Genomic DNA, 21,879 nt, shown 5'->3' with positions numbered 1-21,879 from the left:
CGACATTAGAAGGACTATTTGAAAAAGGCCTGACGTTAAAAGGAGAAAGTAAGATGGATACATGATGCAATATGCAGGGTCTATAAATACAATATGCACTTTGAATAAGATGACTCAAGACTGAAAGAAGAAAGTATGATTAAATATGGGTATAATCCTACAATATTATCATTATACAGGCTAAGTAGCAACCATGATTGTAAAAGAATAATGATGCAAACAAATGCAAAATCAGCACAGTACAGGAAAAGGAATTCAGAAGTAAAGAACAAACTATAACTAGGAAATAACAGATAAGGCAAAGAACAACTATAAAATGCAACTTATGACAATTTACTAAACAAAAAGACTTTACACCAATTTTGAGCCTCTGAAGTAACAAAAATTCCTTTTTAAAAGAAAGATCAAAATAGAAATTATAGATGCTAGTATTACAAAAAAGAACAACCACCAAAATGTGAAAGAAATAATTGGTTTGGTCAAAGGAAGAAAAATTTAAACAACTATATGGTGGTTCATTAATGAATTTACATACTTTGTAACAAAATTTATATTGTCTCATACCAACAGAAAAAAATTACTTTACTTGACCTCCTACTGAAAATATTAAATATGTATAAACCACATAATAAATCAAATACCAGTTTCTCGCATGGCATGTTAATAGATATCCAAGTACCTAAATAATTTTATTACAAAACCAAGAAGGGCTAACTTTTAACATTCTGATTTCATTTCCAATTAGAATTTCTCCATGTTCAAATGATAATAGATACTGTTTGAAAAATATGTATTTATATAAGTTTTGGTTAGTAAATATAAATCTTATAGAATAAACATTTACCAGAGATTATACATTAACACCTTCACATGGTAATTCTTAAATTAATTTTAAAGCTTATGATGATAAAATTCAACATTAAAGCAATGATTTTCATACACTTTCCCAGTTAAAGAAAATATTAAAAAGTAACTATATAGACAATGCTAGTTGATGAAAAGCAATTAACCAGAATTACATCACAAAAACATTAAACTTAAAACATCTCTAAAAAAATAACCGAAACTTTAACACTTCGTATATTTTGCAGTTACGACTAACCAACAAGTCAAAAGTTATACTTAGAAAATATGGAAATAATGAGTAGGTATAAATGGCCTCAAAGCTGTTCCATGTTCATATAGGGCTTCAAAATTTATCCCAACCAATCCTATGGCAATTCAGGTTTTTATAACAACCTTCATTCCTAGAAAGATTTTTTTTCTGAATAAACTAATGTAACTAGTAAATATTCTAAACTTTGACATTTATAATCCTATTCAAAAATATAAAATCAATTGTTCTCATGACACACCTCATTGAAAGACCCTTATCATAAAAAATACGAACTACAATGATCAAGTCAATTATAATTCCCACATGTCAGTGGAAAGACTGAGGATATTCTTATATCATTAGATTTTCTTTTCTTCATTGTGAAATATTTAGACAAAATAATAACTAAAATTTGTGACATTCTAAACCATAATGATTGCCTGGAAACAATTTAGCAATTGTTTATACATTAAACTAATTACCTCTATCTAAAAAAATATAAAGTATTATAGTTGTTGTTGCAGCAAATGGTGGAGTGGAAGCAGATGTACGTCAGAGAGTGAATGAAGGATGCAAAGTGCTGGAGGCAGTGAAGGGAGTGGTAAAGAATAGAGGGTTGGGCATAAATGTAAAGAGAGTTCTGTATGAGAAAGTGATTGTCCCAACTGTAATGTATGGATCAGAGTTGTGGGGAATGAAGTGACTGAGAGACAGAAATTGAATGTGTTTGAGATGAGTGTCTGAGGAATATGGCTTGTGTATCTCTAGTAGATAGGGTTAGGAACAAAGTAGTGAGGGTGAGAACGGGTGTAAGAAATGATTTAGCAGCTAGAGTGGATATGAATGGGTTGAGGTGGTTTGGTCATGTTGAGAGAATGGAAAATGTCTGTCTGCTAATGAAGGTGATAAAACAAACAAGAAATATTAATATTGAATACAGAACAGAAGTTTTTAAATAATTGACATATTACAAAATTAATTATTTAAATTATAGAACTTTCTGAGAGGGCTTCACTAAACACAGGTAAGGAAGATATAGGGTCTGTAAAGAAAAAAATACATGGTAAAAATAAAAGTGATCATGAACCTCAATTTATATTGCATGGCCATTCATTTAGTATCAAGATAGAACCCGGCCTGCACAAGAGGAAACAAAGTGTTCAATAGTTATATCTGTTATTCCATATCCCATTTTGTATGAGGATATGGAATAATAATTACATGGGGGTGAATGGAAGGATTAGAAGAAGGAAATAGAGGGGGTGAGGTAAGTGCAATGAAGATGGAACATGAATTTAATGAAAGAGGCAAAGAATTAAATACAAGAGCATTTAAAAAAAAAAAAATGGTTATAAAGTTGATAATAAATTCAGAATTAAAGGTTTACACACAATGTGGAAAATAGATTAATGCTGTTGGAATAATCTAAATACATTGCAGCTATAAATAGAGAATGCAGTATGCTCAAGTTATAAGATTTTATGCAAGAGTTTCTTTTACATTATCTCAAAAGTAGTTTAAATATGATTCAAATTGTTTCAATGTGTTACCTTATATGGCCATGTGGCCATGACATTTAAGAATGATGACATCGCAAGGATAATGGTGTTTGAAACATGGAAAATAGTAGAAGGCAAGAGGTAAATGGGATGTAGGCAGGAAAACAGAAGGAAAAATTAACTGATCCTGTATAACATCCTGAAGTAGAAATAAAAAAAAATCTGAAAAATTTATGGCAATAAAATGCTAAAATCCTAGCTTAGTGCCTTTTAGCAAATAGTAATGATCATCTATAAGTACACTTTACCTTATGAGAAAGAAAAAAACTAAAACTTAAGTAATGCAGAGTACAGTACTATATTCAAGAGTACATTTGACCTCATGAGAAAGACTAAAATAGTAAAACTGTATTCAATAAACCAAAATAAGCTTCTATTGCTACAGTAATTACCCTTACAAACCCAAATATCAGTGACACAGTCAAGTCTAAATCACATAAAAAATATATGATGCATATATCCCAAAGCACAAAAAAATATCTGAAGATAAAAAAATATTACTCTCTGGACTGTGGTGACTTTTGATAATCTTGTGCAGTATAGAAAGTCTTATTATTGTGTAACTCCAATCTTTATGAATTGAAAATTCCTCTGAGGAGTCTTTGGTTTCAGCATTTCTTTTTAGTGTCTCAGACATTCTTAGTTTTATCCTTTATTGCAATGATACACCGGTTTCTGTGACAGTTGGATGTCAACACCAGACTAGCAACACACTCCTCAGTATTGATTTTCAATCAGCAAGAGGATCCACCTAAAATGATAAAAATTAAATTTAAATTTTTACAAAAAAAAATTTAATTGATATAAGAAAGCTTATATATATTTTTCCTGACATTTGGTATAAGGCATATAATACTCAAACTCATATCTAACTTTTAAAATAAGTTGGAAATACAGTACTGTACATTTCTTATTATGATAGTAAGATTTCCTAAAGATAAAGTCTCTTTTACTCATAAGTTTATAACAAGATACAGTACATAAATAATTATCAACATGTAGAAAATAAATTTTTTCAATGCCAAGCTCTTGCTTTAAGAAACAATAATTATCACATGGGATGGACCCATACTCCTCAGGTCCCTTATGCCAGGTACTAAATATTTCCTCGCGTAATTTGACAGACCAGTGAGATGTACAGTACAGTAATTATTTTCTTTTTGAAAAAGAAATATGACAAATTCGAAGATAATTTGTATTTTTCCTAACCATACAAACCTTAGCTATTTACAAAGGGTTTACTTTTAGCGCAGCTGAAATGACGAGCCAATAGTTTTTAACGAGGGTTAATTACCCCCGCGCTAGTTAGCGGGGGGTGGGGAAGGGTAGCTTGCTACCCCTCCCCCCTCCACACACCGGTGACTTGCTTCACTTCACTTAGAGGTAGGACTTGACTTGGGGGTCAGGGATGGCGGGCACATATGTGTAAATAGCTAAGGTTTGTATGGTTAGGAAAAATACAAATTATCTTCGAATTTGTCATTTGTTCCGTAACCGAAATACAAACCACGCTATTTACAAAGGGTGACTTACCCCTTAGGAAGGGTGGAAAGTCCCCAGCCTTACTGACTTCGGCTTGCCCGGGGGCTCGATCCCTTAGTGAGCAGCACTAGAGAGAGGGAGCCCCTGTACCTCACAGGTTCCTAGCATCGCTAGGAACGAGTGGCCTACATAAGTAGTGTGAGGAGGAGAGTGTGACTCGTCCTATGAAGTTGACCTTGAGACCTTCAGATAGGAATTCTAGGATAGGACGTTCCCCATACCACCTCGTCAGGGTATGGGAGACGCAACAGTATTAAGCTTAATACTAGGAGCACAAAGAAGCATGGGTTACCTGCAGAGGTCGAGGTCAGCTATGCGAGGACCAGGATGCTGCTTCCCCAAGAGAGGGGAGAATGAAGAAAGAAGTAAGGGTCAGACATACTCTTTCATTCACACAGACTAAGACCGGGTAACAACGCCCTCAACCTACTGCTACTTGTCCAAAAAGGAGCCTGAGGTTAGACCAGCTGTTGTGCAGCCACCACAGGGCCGATAGAGAACGTATCGAGGCTCCTGTGGGTCACGTCTTGCAGGTAGTGGGCTGTGAAGGTCGTTTGACGCTTCCAGACCCCCGCTTGAAGTACCTGCGTCACAGAGAAGTTTCTCTTGAAGGCCAGGGATGTAGCAATACCCCTGACATCGTGGGCCCGAGGGCGACGTGACGGAGGAGGGTCAGGATTCAGGGCATGGTGGATAACCCTTCGAATCCAAGCAGAGATGGTGTTCCTTGTGACCCTCCTCTTTGTCCTGCCTGTGCTCACAAACAAAGCTCGCACATGAGGACGGACTGCAGCCGTTCTCTTCAAGTAGTACCTCAGACACCTCACTGGGCATAGTAGCAGCTGGTCTGGGTCGTTTGTTACAGAACGGAGACTCGCGATCCTGAAAGAGTCGAACCGAGGATCCGGCACTCCAGGATTCTGAGTCTTGGCCACAAACTCAGGGACGAACCTGAACGTTACCTCCCCCCATCCCCTTGAATGGGCGATGTCGTACGAGAGACCATGAAGTTCACTAACTCGCTTGGCCGAGGCCAAGGCGAGTAGGAAAGCCGTCTTCCAAGACAGGTGGCGATCGGAGGCCTGGCGTAATGGCTCGAAGGGAGGTCTCTTGAGAGACCTGAGAACTCGAACCACGTTCCAAGGAGGGGGTCTCACTTCCGACTGGGGGCAGGTAAGCTCATAGCTACGTATGAGTAAAGAGAGTTCTAGCGATGAAGAAATATCCACGCCCTTCAATCTGAAGGCCAAGCTTAAGGCTGAGCGATAGCCTTTCACTGCCGAGACAGAAAGGCGCATTTCTTCTCGCAGATACACAAGGAAGTCCGCTATTGCTGGAATAGTGGCATCGAGTGGAGAGATACCCCTTCCACGACACCAACCACAAAAGACTCTCCACTTCGCTTGGTAGACTCCCTCAGAGGACCTTCGCAGGTGCCGAGACATTCTCTCCGCAACCTGTTGCGAAAAGCCTCTCTCCGCGAGGAGACGCTGGATAGTCTCCAGGCGTGAAGCCGAAGCGAGGCTACGGCCCTGTGAGGGACACCGGAGTGGGGTTGTCTGAGAAGCTCGTGTCGTGGAGGAAGCTCCCTTGGGAGTTCCGTCAGGAGTTGCAGAAGGTCTGGAAACCATTCCGCGTGATGCCATAGCGGAGCTACTAGAGTCATGGAACAGTTGACCGATAGTCTGGTCCTGTTGAGCACCCTTCTCATCAGACAGAATGGTGGGAAGGCGTACACGTCGATGTTGTCCCACCGTTGCTGGAAAGCATCTTGCCAGAGTGCCTTGGGGTCCGGGACTGGTGAGCAGTACAGGGGCAGCTTGAAGTTCAAGGCTGTCGCGAACAAGTCCACCGTCGGGGAACCCCACAAAGTCAGGACTTTGTTGGCTATCTGAGGATCCAAAGACCACTCGGTACTCACTATCTGCGAAGCCCTGCTCAGACTGTCGGCGAGCACATTCCTCTTGCCAGGAATGAAGCGAGCTGATAGTGTTATCGAGTGGGTTTCGGTCCACCTCAGAGTCTCTACTGCAAGATGGGATAGCTGTTGCGAAAAAGTGCCTCCCTGCTTGTTGATATAAGCCACTACCGTGGTGTTGTCGCTCATCACCACCACGGAGTGACCCGCCAGGAACCGTTGGAACTGTTGAAGGGCCAGAAAGACGGCCTTCAATTCTAGCAGGTTGATGTGTAGGCACTTTTCTGATTCTGACCAAAGGCCTGAGGCCCTCTGGTTCAGAACGTGCGCCCCCCACCCTTCTTTTGACGCGTCCGAAAACAGAGTCAATTCCGGGGGAAGGACGAGAAGACTCACTCCCTTTCGCAGGTTCTCGTCGGCCAGCCACCACCGCAAGTCCGTCTGTTCCAGAGACCCCATTGGGATCAGAGTGTCCGGGGAATCGGATCCTTGATTCCACCGGGACTTGAGCCGCCATTGAAGGGATCTCATCCTGAGGCGGCTGTTTGGAACCAGACGGGCCAGGGAGGATAGGTGGCCCAAGAGACGCAACCACGATTGGGCGGGGAGTTCTTTTCGCCTGAGGAAAGGTTCCGCCACCCTCCTCAGCCTTGCTATCCGGTCGTCTGATGGAAAGGCTTTGTGGAGATTGGTGTCTATTAGCATGCCTAGATAAACCAGTCGTTGGGACGGCTGCAGAGAGGACTTCTCGAGGTTTACCACGATCCCCAGATCCTGGCAAAGATCTAGAAGCCTGTCTCGGTGTCGAAGAAGGGTCGACTCCGAGTCTGCTAGGATCAGCCAATCGTCTAGGTAACGAAGGAGACGAATGCCGTTCCTGTGCGCCCAAGTCGAAATCAGGGTGAACACTCTGGTGAACACCTGAGGAGCTGTGGAGAGACCGAAACACAGCACCTTGAACTGGTAGATCTTGTTGTCTAGGCAGAATCTCAGGTACTTCCTGGAAGACGGATGGATTGGGATCTGGAAGTACGCATCCTTTAGATCCAGTGTACACATGAAGTCTTGTGGTCTCACCGCAAGTCTGACTGTGTCTGCTGTCTCCATGCTGAACCGGGTTTGTTTGACAAACCTGTTCAGAGCCGAGAGATCGATGACGGGTCTCCAGTCTCCAGTAGCCTTCTTTACAAGAAAGAGTCGACTGAAGAAGCCTGGAGAGCCGTCCACGACCTCCTGGAGAGCACCCTTCTCGAACATGGTCTTGACTTCGGCCTGAAGGGCCAGCCCCTTTGCCGATCCCATGGCATAGGAGTTCAACGACACTGGATTCGCTGTCAGGGGAGGTTGAGATGACGTGAACGGGACGCGATAACCTTGGCCGATCACCGAGATCGTCCAAGCATCGGCCCCGAGATGTTGCCACCTGCGGACGCAACGCTGAAGGCATCCCCCCACAGGTGGACACGCAGGGGGACTGCCACCCCTAGGGCTTGCGGCCGCGGCCGCCACCCCTAGAAGTCTTGCCTCCCCTGGAGGACTTACCACCCCTCTTGACCTTGGCTGGAAAGGGCTGGGGCTTAGACACCACTTTCTTAGCTGCCGGTGCCTGTTTTGGAGCCTTACGAGGCTGTTGCTGCTGTTGTGGCGGGGCTGGAGGCTTATAGGGCCGAGTTGTAAGGGCCCTGTGGAGGAGGGAGTCCGTGCTGGATTTCCTCCACCTCTCAGCCGTTCGCTCCAAGTCTTGAGGCTCAAACAGGCTCTCCCCCAGGAGGGAGGCATGTCGGAGCCTACACACATCTACGGCGGGGACCTTCGGATGGAATCTCTCGGACACAGCATCGCGACGCTTCAACACCGAGTTGGCCCACAGGGTGGTAACCTGGTGCGCCAAGAACTCGATGGAGCGGGTGCCCGAGAGCAAGAAGGTCTCTAGGGCCTTCCTATTGGTCTCCTTGGACAAGTCCTCAGATCGCAATAGGATGCCCAGAGATCCTAACCAGAAGTCCAGCCACGAAGTGGCCTGCATGGCACACTTAGCGACCTTCTCGTGGTTAAGGATCTCTGCCGCCGAGAACGACACCTGCCGGGCAGAGAGTTTCTCCAAGGGAACTCCCTTCGCCAGCTCCTCCACAGAGTGATGGAGCGGAAGAGCGAGGTTGTGCTCACCCAGGATCTCGAAATACCTCCTCTGCTGAAGGCGAGGAGGAGGGATGAGTTTGTTCCCGGCAGTGGAACGACTGGAGGAGGCAAGAAGTGCGAGCTGAGCATTGGCCCTAGCTCTGGCACTCTTCAGCCCCCGAGACCAGGGCAGAGCTGCACTGGTCTTAGGGGCCTTCCGAACGTCGAACACTTCATCCAGAATTGTGTCTTTGCCTTCACGGGGGGGGATGACTGGATCCGTAAGACTGTTAAGTTGCCTTATCAGGCTTAGGACCTGCCAGAAGGCATGTTCGGACTCTTGCTGTTCTCCTCCCTGCGGGCTGGCAGCTAAGTCTCCTGCCCCAGGAATCTCTTCCTGGGGTGATACGTGGACATTCCCCTGGGTAGTCATGGGTTCCTGTCGAATCCTTGCAGAGGATTTAGGGATGGTCTTGGAATCCTTGGGCTCCCTCCTAGGAGGGATACAGGATCCCAACAACGAGGTTCGAGGGGCCCCTTCCTCACGAGACGATTCTCCTGCCTGAAGCGAAGTCTCCCCCCTTGGTGCCGGGGGGAAGACTACCGGTCCACTGGACTCACCTGAGGACGGAAAGGCCTCGTCCACGGGAGAAGGAGAGAGTACTCGTGCAGGAGAAGGGACCCTCGAGACCGACCTCTTGGGAACCAACTTCGCCCTGGGGGAAGTCACCACGAAGTCCACTCCTCTCTTTCTCTTCAGCGTAGGAGAGACAGCCGCTGGTTTGTTACCCTGGCCGGCGAGTGCTGGTTTCATAACCCTCACTAACGCCCGTGCCAGCGGACCAAACCAAGTCTGCTGCTCAAAGGACACAGAGTCCGAAATCCTCGCTAAGGTGAAAGGGATCGGGCGATCCTTTGGAGTGGACACGACGGTACCTGCCTGAAAAGAAGGTGGGGAAGAATGCTGTAATGACCTGTCCTCGTCCTGCAATACCAACCTGTGCTTGGATGGAGGTGATCCCGAGTGCCGTCTAGGAGCACGCGTCCCTGCTGCTACCACCGGCTGTGGAATTCGCCGCGAACTATGGTCGCGCGAGGGTGAACGGTCGCGCAAAGGCGAATGGTTGCGCGGGTGATCGCGCGGGCGCACAGGCGAGCGGTCGCGCGGGCGCGCAGGCGAGCGGTCGCGCGGGCGCGCAGGCGAGCGATCGCGCGGGCGCGCAGGCGAGCGATCACGCGGGCGCGCAGGCGAGTGGGCGTGAGGGTGGGCAGGTAAATGAACACGTGTCCGAGGCGACGAACGCAAGCGATGGCGCGACGGCGAGGGATCGTGCTGCCGCGTAGGTGAAGAAGATCGCTGGCGATAATGATCACGTGATGGTAAGCGATGGCGAGCAGCATGTGAAGGTGAATGATTGCGCGCAAGAGGGCGGTCGTTCAGGGTTGCGCGATGAGGAGCAGCATGCGTAAGCGGGCGATCGTTCAGGGTTGTGCGATGGCGAGCAGCATGCGCAGGTGAATGATCGCGTGAAAGGGTGCGATGGTGATCAGCATCCGCAGGAAGGCGATCGTTCAGGGTTGTGCGATGAGGAGCAGCATGCGTAAGCGGGCGATCGTGCAGGGTTGTGCGATGGCGAGCAGCATGCGCAGGTGAATGATCGCGTGAAAGGGTGCGATGGTGATCAGCATCCGCAGGAGGGCGATCGTTCAGGGTATTGCGATGAGGAGCAGCATGCGTAAGCGGGCGATCGTGCAGGGTTGTGCGATGGCGAGCAGCATGCGTAAGCGGGCGATCGTGCAGGGTTGTGCGATGGTGATCAGCATCCGCAGGAGGGCGATCGTTCAGGGTATTGCGATGAGGAGCAGCATGCGTAAGCGGGCGATCATACAGGTTCGTGCGATGGCGGGCAGCATGTGAAGGTGATCGCTGGCTAACTGGTGATCGCTGGCGAGCTGGTGATCGCTGGCGAGCTGGTGATCGCTGGCGAGCAGAAGGTCGACGCGTGTCCTGTGAGAGGATAGGTTCACGAGCAGGAACGGGAAGATCGCTGGCGCGTTGGCGAACATGTGTTTCTGACACACGCGCAGCACGATGTTGCGTAGCCACAGGACCAGGTGGATGGTGAGCAGGGAGTTCAGCAGGAACTAAAGGGTGGTCAGAGACCGCAGGGCGATGGTCCTCAAATGAGCGCTGACGCTCGGAAGAGAGCTGACGAGCAGGAGAGCGCTGGCGAGGGGGGCGAACCTCAGGAGAGAGCCGACGAGCAGGTGAGCGTCGGCGAGCAGGAGAGTCTTGGCGAGCAGGAGATCGTCGACGAGCAGGAGATCGCTGGCGAGCAGGAGAGCGCTTGTGCGCTGGCCCTGCTCGCGTAAGGGAAGAATCCCTTAGCCCCGAAGGGACCGTTGCCCGTCGGGTGACGAGTTCTCCAGAAGGCGAAGATCCGGCAGGAGATGGAGAGCGGTCCGCAGAGAGGTTCAAGGAGGGCGGAGCAGTCGGTTGAGGCTGACGAGGAGAGTCCCCCCCGGAGGACGAAGACCCAAAAAGGCGCCTCTTAGTCCCCCTGTAAGGGGAAGGGAGGCCCTTGTGGCGTAGAGGGCGGTGAGCCTTACGGCGGAGGCGGCCTCGGGGGAGATCGTCGGGACCATCGGTCCTCCGAAGGGGAGTCTCCTTCAAAACACTTCCCTCAGAAGGAAGCTGGGCAGCAGTCGAGACCGAAGGACTCACTTCCCCCTTCGAAGGATGCACGGAAGGAGGAGGAGAGCCTAGAGCACCATCACCAGCAACAGCACCTGCGTCGGAAGGCCCAGCCACGTCGGAGGCCTCTGTCACCACGACGTCGACAATAGACAGAGGGTCTACCTCCGCTACCACCGGCGACTGTTTAACAGCGGCCCCCAACGAGACAAGGTCAATAAGAGCGACCCTGGAGGGCAAGCCCTTAAGCCCCAGGGACGACCAAATCTGCAACAGATCATCACTGGATAAAGTATTATTATCAATAACCTCCCCCGGAGGAGGAGGGGGAACCGCCTCGCTATGGGAGGCGACGCCCTCTCCCCCCACCGAAGGTAGGGAAACAGAACAAGGGCCTGCGCTCCCACTCGGACGACTCTCCTTAGGAGGCGGACGAGGGGGAGCTTCGGAGGAGGTTTGGGCGGCGGAAGAAGAGTCCCGAGAACCTTCCTCCTTCAAGGCTAACCCCGGAGGAGAACGGTCTCTCTTGGACTTCTTCTTACGCCGACGGCCAAACCTCTCCCACTGGGAGGCAGACCACTCCCTGCACTCACGGCACATGTTATCCTGGTCGCACCGTCGGCCCCGACATTGAGGGCAGAGGGTGTGAGGATCCGTAATCACGTCCGACATGAAAGTCCCACAAGGACGGCCGGCAACTCCAGGGCATGTCCGCATATTAAATAAAAGAAAATAACTGAAGGTCAACTTCCAACCAATCACACAAGCTGAAAGAAAAAGAAGAAAATTAAAGGCTGTCACGAAGGCGATGAACAGACACGTCTGATCACCGCCGAGCCAAAAGTGAAGTGAAGCAAGTCACCGGTGTGTGGAGGGGGGAGGGGTAGCAAGCTACCCTTCCCCACCCCCCGCTAACTAGCGCGGGGGTAATTAACCCTCGTTAAAAACTATTGGCTCGTCATTTCAGCTGCGCTAAAAGTAAACCCTTTGTAAATAGCGTGGTTTGTATTTCGGTTACGGAACAATTAACTTTTAAAAGCCATTAGTACTCGAACAGCCATTAGTACTCGAACATTCTTTGAACAGCAACATAGGCAAAAGGTGAGCTAATCTGTTGATGGTCTGATATGGTAATGACCTTAGATGTCAGGATGCCTGAAAACTTTAAATCAATCAATCAATCAATCAATGGTAAAAAGACTAGATAATATGAGAGAGATCCTCAACAGGGATGCACAGGGCTGTCATAGTTTTATGAGAAAGGTACATAGATTCAACACTTTTATTATTATTACTATAAGCCCAAGGCCTCCAACAGGGGAAAATAGCCCAGTGAGGAAAGGAAATAGGGAAATTATGATATTTTAATTATAAAATAAATTTTTGAATATACTTACCCGGTGAATATATAATAGCTGCAACTCTGCGGCTCGACAGACAACATACTCAAAAAACTCGCGAGCGATCGCTATGCAGGTTGCGGGTGTGCCCACCAGCGCCAACTGTCGGCCAGATACCACTCTCGAATGTAAACAAAACCTTCAATTCTTCTCGTCCCGCTGCGTCTCTATTGGGGAGGAAGGGAGGGTCATTTAATTTATATATTCACCGGGTAAGTATATTCAAAAATTTATTCTATAATTAAAATATCATTTTTAAATATTAAACTTAGCCGGTGAATATATAATAGCTGATTCACACCCAAGGAGGTGGGTAGAGACCAGAGTTAATATGTTTACAGCGTATAAGCTAAGAGTTTTTTCATTTTGACAGTTATCAATATAACAAAACCAAAATAAGTAGGTACCTGGTAAGGAAGTCGACTTAGACGATTACTCTGCCTTGTAAGTCTGTCTTCCTCACGGAGCCCAGCGATCCTCTTAGGATGCTGACAGACTCCCAGGAGCTGAAGTATCAAGGGCTGCAACCCATACAACAGGACCTCATCAAACCCCTAATCTGGGCGCTCTCAAGAAATGACTTTGACCACCCGCCAAATCAACCAGGATGCGAAAGGCTTCTTAGCCTTCCGTACAACCCAAAAAACAATATTAAAAACATTTCAAGAGACAGATTAAAAGGATATGGAATTAGGGAAGTGTAGTGGTTGAGCCCTCACCCACTACTGCACTCGCTGCTACGAATGGACCCAGTGTGTAGCAGTCCTCGTAAAGAGTCTGGACATCTTTCAAGTAAAATGACGCGAACACTGACTTGCTTCTCCAAAAGGTCGCGTCCATGATACTTTGCAGAGATCTATTTTGCTTAAAGGCCACGGAAGTAGTTATAGCTCTAATTTCGTGCGTCTTAACCTTAAGCAAAGATCGGTCTTCCTCACTCAAGTGTGAATGAGCTTCTCGTATTAACAATCTGATAAAATATGACAAAGCATTCTTTGACATAGGTAAGGATGGTTTCTTAACCGAACACCATAACGCTTCAGATTTACCTCTTAAAGGCTTAGTACGAGCTAAATAGAACTTAAGAGCTCTAACGGGGCATAATGCTCTTTCTAACTCGTTGCCCACGATCTTTGATAAGCTAGGAATATCAAAAGATTTAGGCCAAGGACGAGAAGGCAGTTCATTCTTGGCTAGGAAACCAAGTTGAAGAGAACAAGAGGCTTTTTCTGTCGAAAAACCGATGTTCTTGCTGAAGGCATGAAGCTCACTGAATCTTTTAGCTGAGGCCAAGCACACCAGGAAAAGAGTCTTAAGAGTGAGATCCTTCAGGGAGGCTGAATGTAAAGGCTCGAACCTGTCTGACATGAGGAATCTTAGGACCACGTCTAAATTCCATCCAGGTGTAGCCAAACGACGTTCCTTAGAGGTCTCAAAAGACTTAAGGAGATCTTGTAGATCTTTATTGTTGGAAAGATCTAAGCCTCTATGCCGGAAGACCGAAGCCAACATGCTCCTGTAGCCCTTGATCGTGGGAGCTGAAAGGGAGCGAACTCTTCTCAGGTATAAGAGAAAGTCCGCGATTTGGGCTACAGAGGTACTGGACGAGGATACAGATACTGACTTGCACCAGTCTCGGAAGATTTCCCACTTCGATTGGTAAACTCTAATGGTAGAAGCTCTCCTCGCTCTTGCAATCGCACTGGCTGCCTCCTTCGAAAAGCCTCTAGCTCTCGAGAGTCTTTCGATAGTCTGAAGGCAGTCAGACGAAGAGCGTGGAGGCTTTGGTGAACCTTCTTTACGTGTGGCTGACGTAATAGGTCTACTCTTAGAGGAAGACTTCTTGGGAAGTCTACCAGCCATCGAAGTACCTCGGTGAACCATTCTCTCGCGGGCCAGAGGGGAGCAACTAACGTCAACCTTGTCCCTTCGAGAGGCGAACTTCTGCAGTACCTTGTTGACAATCTTGAATGGTGGGAATGCGTAAAGGTCTAGGTGAGACCAGTCTAGGAGAAAGGCATCTATATGTATTGCTGCTGGGTCTGGGACTGGAGAGCAATAGATTGGAAGCCTCTTGGTCATCGAGGTTGCAAATAGGTCTATGGTGGGTTGACCCCAAGTTGCCCAAAGCCTCTTGCACACATCCTTGTGGAGGGTCCATTCGGTTGGAATTACCTGACCTTTCCGACTAAGACAGTCTGCTAGAACGTTCAAGTCGCCCTGGATAAACCTCGTCACTAGGGATATGCCTCGATCTCTTGACCAGATGAGCAGGTCCCTTGCGATCTCGTACAGTGTCAGAGAGTGGGTACCTCCTTGTTTGGAAATGTACGCCAAGGCTGTGGTGTTGTCCGAGTTGACCTCCACCACTTTGTCTAGAAGGAGACTCTCGAAGCTTATCAAGGCCAGGTGAACTGCCAAAAGCTCCTTGCCGTTGATATGCATGCTCCTCTGACTTGAGGTCCACAGACCTGAGCATTCCCGACCGTCCAGTGTCGCACCCCAACCCAAATCCGATGCGTCTGAGAAGAGGACGTGGTTTGGTTTCTGAACAGCTAGGGGAAGACCCTCTCGTAGACTGATATTGTCTTTCCACCAATTCAGGCAAGTCTTTACTTTTTCGGAAATCGGGATCGAGACCGCCTCTAGCGTCTTGTCCTTTTTCCAGTGAAAAGCTAGATGGAATTGTAGAGGTCGGAGGTGTAGCCTTCCTAGCGAGACAAACTGCTCCAGGGATGATAGAGTTCCTATCAGACTCATCCAATTCCTGACTGAGCAACGTTCTCTCTTCAACATCTTTTGGATTACGAGCAGGGCTTGATCTATTCTGGGGGCCGATGGAAAAGCCCAAAAAACTGGACTGCGAATCTCCATCCCTAAATACAGAATAGTTTGGGATGGGATCAGCTGGGACTTTTCCAAGTTGACCAGAAGTCCCAATTCCTTGGTCAGATCTAAAGTCCAATTGAGATCCTTCAGACAGCGATGACTGGACGAGGCTCTGAGAAGCCAGTCGTCCAAATAAAGGGAGGCTCGGATACCCGATAAATGAAGGAATTTTGCCACATTCCTCATAAGCCTCGTAAACACGAGAGGAGCAGGACTTAGGCCAAAGCACAGGGCCCGAAACTGGTACACCACATTGTCGAACACAAATCTCAGAAAAGGTTGGGAATCTGAGTGAATGGGGATGTGGAAGTAAGCGTCTCTTAGGACTAGAGAGACCATCCAGTCTCCCTTTCTGACCGCTGCTAAAACTGACTTCGTGGTCTCCATGGTGAATTTTGTCTTTGTGACAAAGACATTCAGAGCACTGACGTCTAGCACCGGTCTCCAACCTCCTGTCTTCTTTGGTACTAGGAAGAGACGGTTGTAAAACCCCGGTGATTGAAGGTCCGAGACTTTGACCACCGCTCCCTTCTCTAGCAAAAGAGACACTTCTAGTTTCAGGGCTTGTCTCTTTGCTTCCTTTCGGTACCTGGGAAAGAGATCGATGGGGGACGTCGCTAGAGGAGGTTTGCGTACAAATGGGATTTTGTACCCCTCTCTGAGCAACCTCACAGACTGTTGATCTGCGCCTCTCTTCTCCCAGGCTTGCCAGAAGTTCTTGAGTCTGGCACCTACTGCTGTCTGAAGCTGCGGGCAGTCAGACTCTGCCTCGCGAGGACTTGGTTCCTTTCCTCTTTCCTCTCTTTCCTTCGGCACGAGTACTTCCCCTGCTGGGGGCTCTGCCACAAAAGGGCGGAATAAACCTGGACGCTGGCGTGTCTATCCTAGGTCTAGGAGACAAGGCAGACGAAGGGGTCCCTTTGCGAGCCGAGGACGCAACCAAGTCATGGGTGTCCTTCTGCACAAGGGACAACGAAATTTCTTTAACCAAAAATTTAGGAAACAAGAACTTAGATAAAGGGGCAAAGAGTAGCTCAGATCGTTGACAGGGCGTCACTCCTGCCGACAGAAAAGAGCACAGAGACTCTCGTTTCTTTAGGACTCCTGACGTAAACGAGGCGGAGAGCTCGTTGGATCCATCGCGAATGGCCTTATCCATGCAGGACATGATGAGTAAGGAAACATCTCTATCGGCTGATGAGATTTTCCTACTCAGGGCTCCCAAACACCAGTCAAGGAAGTTAAAAACTTCAAAAGCCCTAAAGATGCCCTTAAGTAGATGGTCCAGGTCTGAGGATGACCAACTAATCTTCGAGCGTCTCATGGCTAGGCGGCGGGGAGAGTCTACAAGACTTGAGAAGTCGCCCTGGGCAGAGGCAGGAACTCCCAAGCCGAGAACTTCTCCCATGGCATACCAGACGCTCGATCTAGACGAGAGTTTAGTTGGTGGAAAGGCAAAGGAAGTCTTTCCTAAACTCCTCTTGGTTTCTAACCAATCGCCTAACAGCCGTAAAGCTCTCTTGGATGAGCGAGAGAGAACGAGTTTTGTAAAGGCTGGCATGGCAGCAGGAACGCCTAAAACAAACTCAGACGGCGGCGAACGAGGAGCCACAGAGACAAAGTGTTCAGGGAACAACTCTTTAAAGATGAGCATGACTTTCTTAAAGTCCATAGATGGCGGAACTGCTCTAGGCTCATCAATATCTGAAGGATGATCCTCAGGCTGAGGGTCAGCAACGTCCTCATCCGAAAGTTCCTCATCTGATAACTGATGAGAAACAAGCACAGGGTTAGGCAATGCTTGACACGCAGCGTCCGCCCGCACTGGTGCATAAGTGACGGAGCAGGACGCAGCGTCCTGAAACTGCTGAACAGTCTGGGAACTGTCAACAACAACAACAGGTGCGTGAGGACGCACAGCGTCCACCCGAGACTGCTTAGACCGCCTGGGTTGTGCAGTCAAAACAACTCTAGGTTGCGGAGGTTGACGCACCGCGTCAAAACAAGTCAACTCTGATGGTTGGCGAACGTCCTGAACGTCACCAGCCGCATCAGTGAGTTGCTTAACGTCCACATTAGGTTGAAAGTCCACACGAGACCGCATCGGGTGTGGTACAACCCCAACTGGTTGACGTGAACTGGCAACACCAACGTCAACAGGACGCACAACAGAACGCTTGGGTGGCTGACGGCCAGGATCTCCATGAGATAAACGGCTAGGTTCAACAGAAACCTTCTCTGCGTTGTAATCTGCCATAAGGGACGCAAGCTTAGACTGCATGTCCTGCAGTATAACCCATTTAGGGTCTACGGTAACGGGTGCGGTAACAGCCGGGGTTAGCGTCTGAGACGGCACAACTTTGCCTTGCTTAGGCGGCGAGCAGTCATCCGATGACAGCAACGGGTCCGAACTGTCCCAATGACTACATCCGGGACGTTGGACCTGTCCTGAAGGGACCGACTTGCGTTTCAAAGGCCTAGAAACCTTGCTCCATGGTTTCTTGCGTGAAACGCCTTCGGAAGACGAGGTAAAAATGGGCTCTCTCGTCTTATGGTAGGGGCGATCTTGACGAGATACGCCTGATACCATAGAGGAAACGTCTGTTCGCTGATCAAGGCCTCTCGAACCCATAAGTCGTACGACATTGCTTCTCCCCTGGGCTTGGGAGCTTGCAAGAGGTCCCGGACTAGGTGAACGACAGGCACGAACAGACGAACCCTCGGTCGCAACACTGTTCACAACACTTTGCGCACTAATCACTTTCCCACTTTCCGCCGTGGCACTTAAGTTCCTTCACGTCAGCCATGAGTTGATTACGGTCACTTGCTAACGCTTCAACCCTCTCCCCCAAGGCATGGATAGCACGTAACATGTCTTGCATCGACGGTTCCTGAGTGCTAGAAGGGGGGTTAGGAACAACCACTACAGGGGAAGGATTAGGTTCAGGGGCATGAGGAGAGGAAAAATCTACGGACCTAGAAGAACTTCTCCTTACCCTATCTCTCTCTAGTCTGCGTGTATACTTATCATATTCGATAAAATCGAATTCCGAAAGGCCCACGCATTCCTCACACCGATCTCCCAATTGACAGGTTTTACCCCGACAATTGGAACAAACAGTATGAGGGTCGAGAGAAGCCTTTGGAAGACGCCTATTACAGTCCCTAGCATTACACTTTCGAAACCTAGGTACTTGAGAAGGGTCAGCCATTTTGAATTAGTCAAAGAAAATTCCAAAAACAATCCAAGTCATCAACAAATAATCCGATTCAATAAAGAGTTCAAGAGTTTATGTTGAGGAAAAACACCTGTACTGCGAAAGCTCAAACCAAAATAAAGTATGATGGGAAAACTCCAGGTTCTACAGCGAGTATAAGTACGTCTTGTCGTCAACGTCGACAGAGAAGAATTGAAGGTTTTGTTTACATTCGAGAGTGGTATCTGGCCGACAGTTGGCGCTGGTGGGCACACACGCAACCTGCATAGCGATCGCTCGCGAGTTTTTTGAGTATGTTGTCTGTCGAGCCGCAGAGTTGCAGCTATTATATATTCACCGGCTAAGTTTAATATTTAAAAAATAAACGATATAAGTAGTAATGAAAATTTAAATAAAATATTTTAAAAACATTAACAACAATATTAGATTTATAAACTATAAAAGGACTTATGCAAGCCTGTTCAACATAAAAACATTTGCTGCGAGTTTGAACTTTTGAACAGCTGAAGACCACACAGGAGAACAATACCCAAAACAAGGTAAAATGAAAGAATTAAAACACTTCTTCAGAATAGATTGATCACCAAACATCTTGAAAGACTTTCTCAATAAGCCATTTTTTTCTGCAAATGAAGACACAGACCTAATATGTTTCTCAAAAGTAAATTTGCTGTCGAGAATCACACTTAAAATTTTAAAAGAGTCATACAAAGTTCGAGAAACATTATCAATGCTGAGATCCAGATGTTGAGGAGCCAAAGTCCTTGACCTACTCACAATTATAATTTGAGTTTTGTTAGGATTCAACTTCATACCCCATAATTTGCACCATGCACTAATTTTAGCTAGATCTCTATCAAGGGATTCAGCAACCCCAGATCTACATTCAGGAGATGGAATTGATGCAAAGATAGTAGCATCATCTGCATATGCAAAAAGCTTGATTTCTATACTTAGGAAAATACAGTATTTTGATTCCAGAAACTATATGTAACAGCTACTATGTGGATGAGCACTTAACTAGAAATGCTCATGAAGTATATAAAGCTTACAAAATCTTTAAGAAAAAGAATCTTTGGTAAAAGAGGGCTGTCAAACTGAACTTTGTAGGCTGCTCTAAAAAGAGAAGTTCATGAAAAGGCAGCGAGGGGTTACATCCTTGATGAGAACGCCTGAAGAGACACTACGAAGTCTTGACAGCACAATCTAGACTTTACTAGTGATAAAAATTAATCAAACCATTTACTCTACTTTACTCCACTGGTCTTTGGACCACTTACTGACCCATGACTGCTCTCAAAAAACATCTTCAGCCTCCTCTATCTTGCACTAAATCCATTCATTGTATCCATTTCAATTCCCTCCCTGTCAAGATCATCCTTGAGGCATCTATTCCAATTCTTTGTAGGTCTTCCCGAAGGTCTCCGTCCCATGACTTCTGCAGTTGGCATTTGTTTGGGTATACGTGTGTCCTCTATTCTCGCAATATGACCAGCTAATTGAATCCTCCTTGACTTTACAACCTGGCTGATTGGGGGTGGCTGAGTCCTATCCCTTATTTCCCAATTAAGGCAAATTCTCGATTCCAGAGTTTTTTGGTCGAAAATGGGTTCCGCGATTTTCCTGAAAATTTTATTTTCAAAGATCTTTCAGCATTTTTTTAAGAACTTTGGTACAGCTCCGGTCTCACAGCCATAGAGTAGTATTGGACGAACTATTGTGTTGTATACCCTTAATTTTGTCTTTCTAGTGATCGATCTCTTTTAACATCAGCTAGGTAAGACTATTTGAGCATCAATTTTTCCTTTCATACTGCCGTCTGTGGTTATCATCATTCACAAATATTTGAATTTATCCAATACTTCTATGCTCATATTGCTTAATATTTATACAGTTCTGTTCTTGTAATTAAGGGCTTCTAGTTATTTTAATTATTTTTGCTTTTTCTTCATTTATTGTCAACCCTACCACTACCTTTTCTTCAAAGTGTGTTATAATATTTTATGAATCTTCAATATCTCCAGGGATAATATCTACATTATGTCATCTGTATATGACATAGTTAATTAATAGACTTCTGAACTGTGCTCCAAGTTGTCTTTCATCTAGTGTTCTGGCTACTTTCTCCATTACAATGTTGAAAAGCATTAGGGGTAGTATACAACCTTGCTTAAGGCCATTTCTGATGGTGAAGGAGTTAGTTGTTTTTCCTCCATATCTTACTAAGCATTTGGTGTTTGTGTAGCATATCAACTTGCTTGGGATGTCCATTTCTTTCAGGATGTTCCATATTGACGGTCTATGTATACTGTATTATCATATGCCTGTTTGTAATTAATGAAGAGGTGTAAGGCATACTTATCAAATTACTGTACCAATATTTTTCAGTACTCTGTCTAATCGTTAATAGCTGGTCTATTGTTGATCTTATCTTTTGAAAAACCTGCCTGGTATTCTCCAACAACAGCCTCTATATAATATCATTGTGAAGACTTATTCCACAATAATTTATAAAATTTAATAAATTTCCTTTTGTAGATTTTCCAAGACTTCTCCAAGTTTCTAAATTTTACTTGATTTATTATCTTTCCAGGGATCTTGTTATTTTTAGGGTTTTTATTGTTGTTTTAACGTCTCCAATAGTTGATTCTTCTATTTCAATTTCTGGACCATAGAATATTGTGTTGGGAAATGGGTCATTGAATTCTGGTCTGCTCAATAATTCTTCAAAGTAGTTTTACCATTTAATCTTTACTTTTTCTTCTTCTGTTATCATATTTCCTTGATCGTCTCTCATCAAAGTGTGTGGGTCATGTTTGATATCCTCTAATCAGCTAACTCTATCCTCCCTTCTGTTTTTATTAATCTCCTCTAGTTCTTCATTGAGTGCGTCTCTTCCTTCATCACGTCACTCAATTTACTTCCCTATTTCTTTGTCTTAGTATTTCTTGCAACTCTTCACTATCTGGATTTTGTAGTTGTTAAGTATGTCCTTTTTTCTGGCTTTTGTAGTTTCCTCACATTCTTCATCAAACCAGTCATTCTTTCTCTGTAGTGCTAAGTATCCTACGTCTTCTTCAGCTGCTTACTTTTCTGTCTCACTTGTGTTCTCCCATATTGTATGCACATTAAACCGACCTTGTTAGGTCTTGCTGGTCTTCCAGTATATCTAGTATGTGGAAATGATTTGAAAGTTTTATGTGGAAATTATTACAAATTTGATAATTTCTTAATTTATCTACATCAAAACATAGATTTTACTCTATTGATGTTGAACTTCTCATTGACAGTCTTGCTTTTATTTTGGCACATACTAAATAATGGTCTGTGTCACAATCTGCTCCTCTGAAGTTTTTCACATTCTGTAGTACACCTCTATGTTTTCAACTACTTACACTTCATAAAAGTGTGATAGCTACAGGGTGACACACACACAAAAAAAAA

The 21,879-nt window shown here is 46.1% G+C and overlaps 1 protein-coding gene across 3 annotated transcripts in view; it reads right to left on the bottom strand.

Moving 5' to 3' along the window:
* Positions 1 to 317: 317 nt before the first annotated feature.
* The window catches only part of LOC137616556 (uncharacterized), an 80,977-nt gene continuing 59,415 nt past the window's right edge, over positions 318 to 21,879 (bottom strand). For all 3 annotated transcript variants that reach the window (XM_068346413.1, XM_068346415.1, XM_068346414.1), the window contains one exon: positions 318 to 3,406. In XM_068346413.1, coding sequence (XP_068202514.1) covers positions 3,386 to 3,406 — 21 coding nt within the window. In that variant the 3' untranslated portion in view covers positions 318 to 3,385. The remainder of the gene's footprint in view (positions 3,407 to 21,879) is intronic.

Source organism: Palaemon carinicauda, chromosome 22, assembly GCF_036898095.1.
Source record: "Palaemon carinicauda isolate YSFRI2023 chromosome 22, ASM3689809v2, whole genome shotgun sequence".
Taxonomy (NCBI): domain Eukaryota; kingdom Metazoa; phylum Arthropoda; class Malacostraca; order Decapoda; family Palaemonidae; genus Palaemon; species Palaemon carinicauda.
The sequence above is the reverse complement of the archived record's forward strand: the minus strand, read 5'-3'. Positions and strand labels throughout refer to the sequence as shown.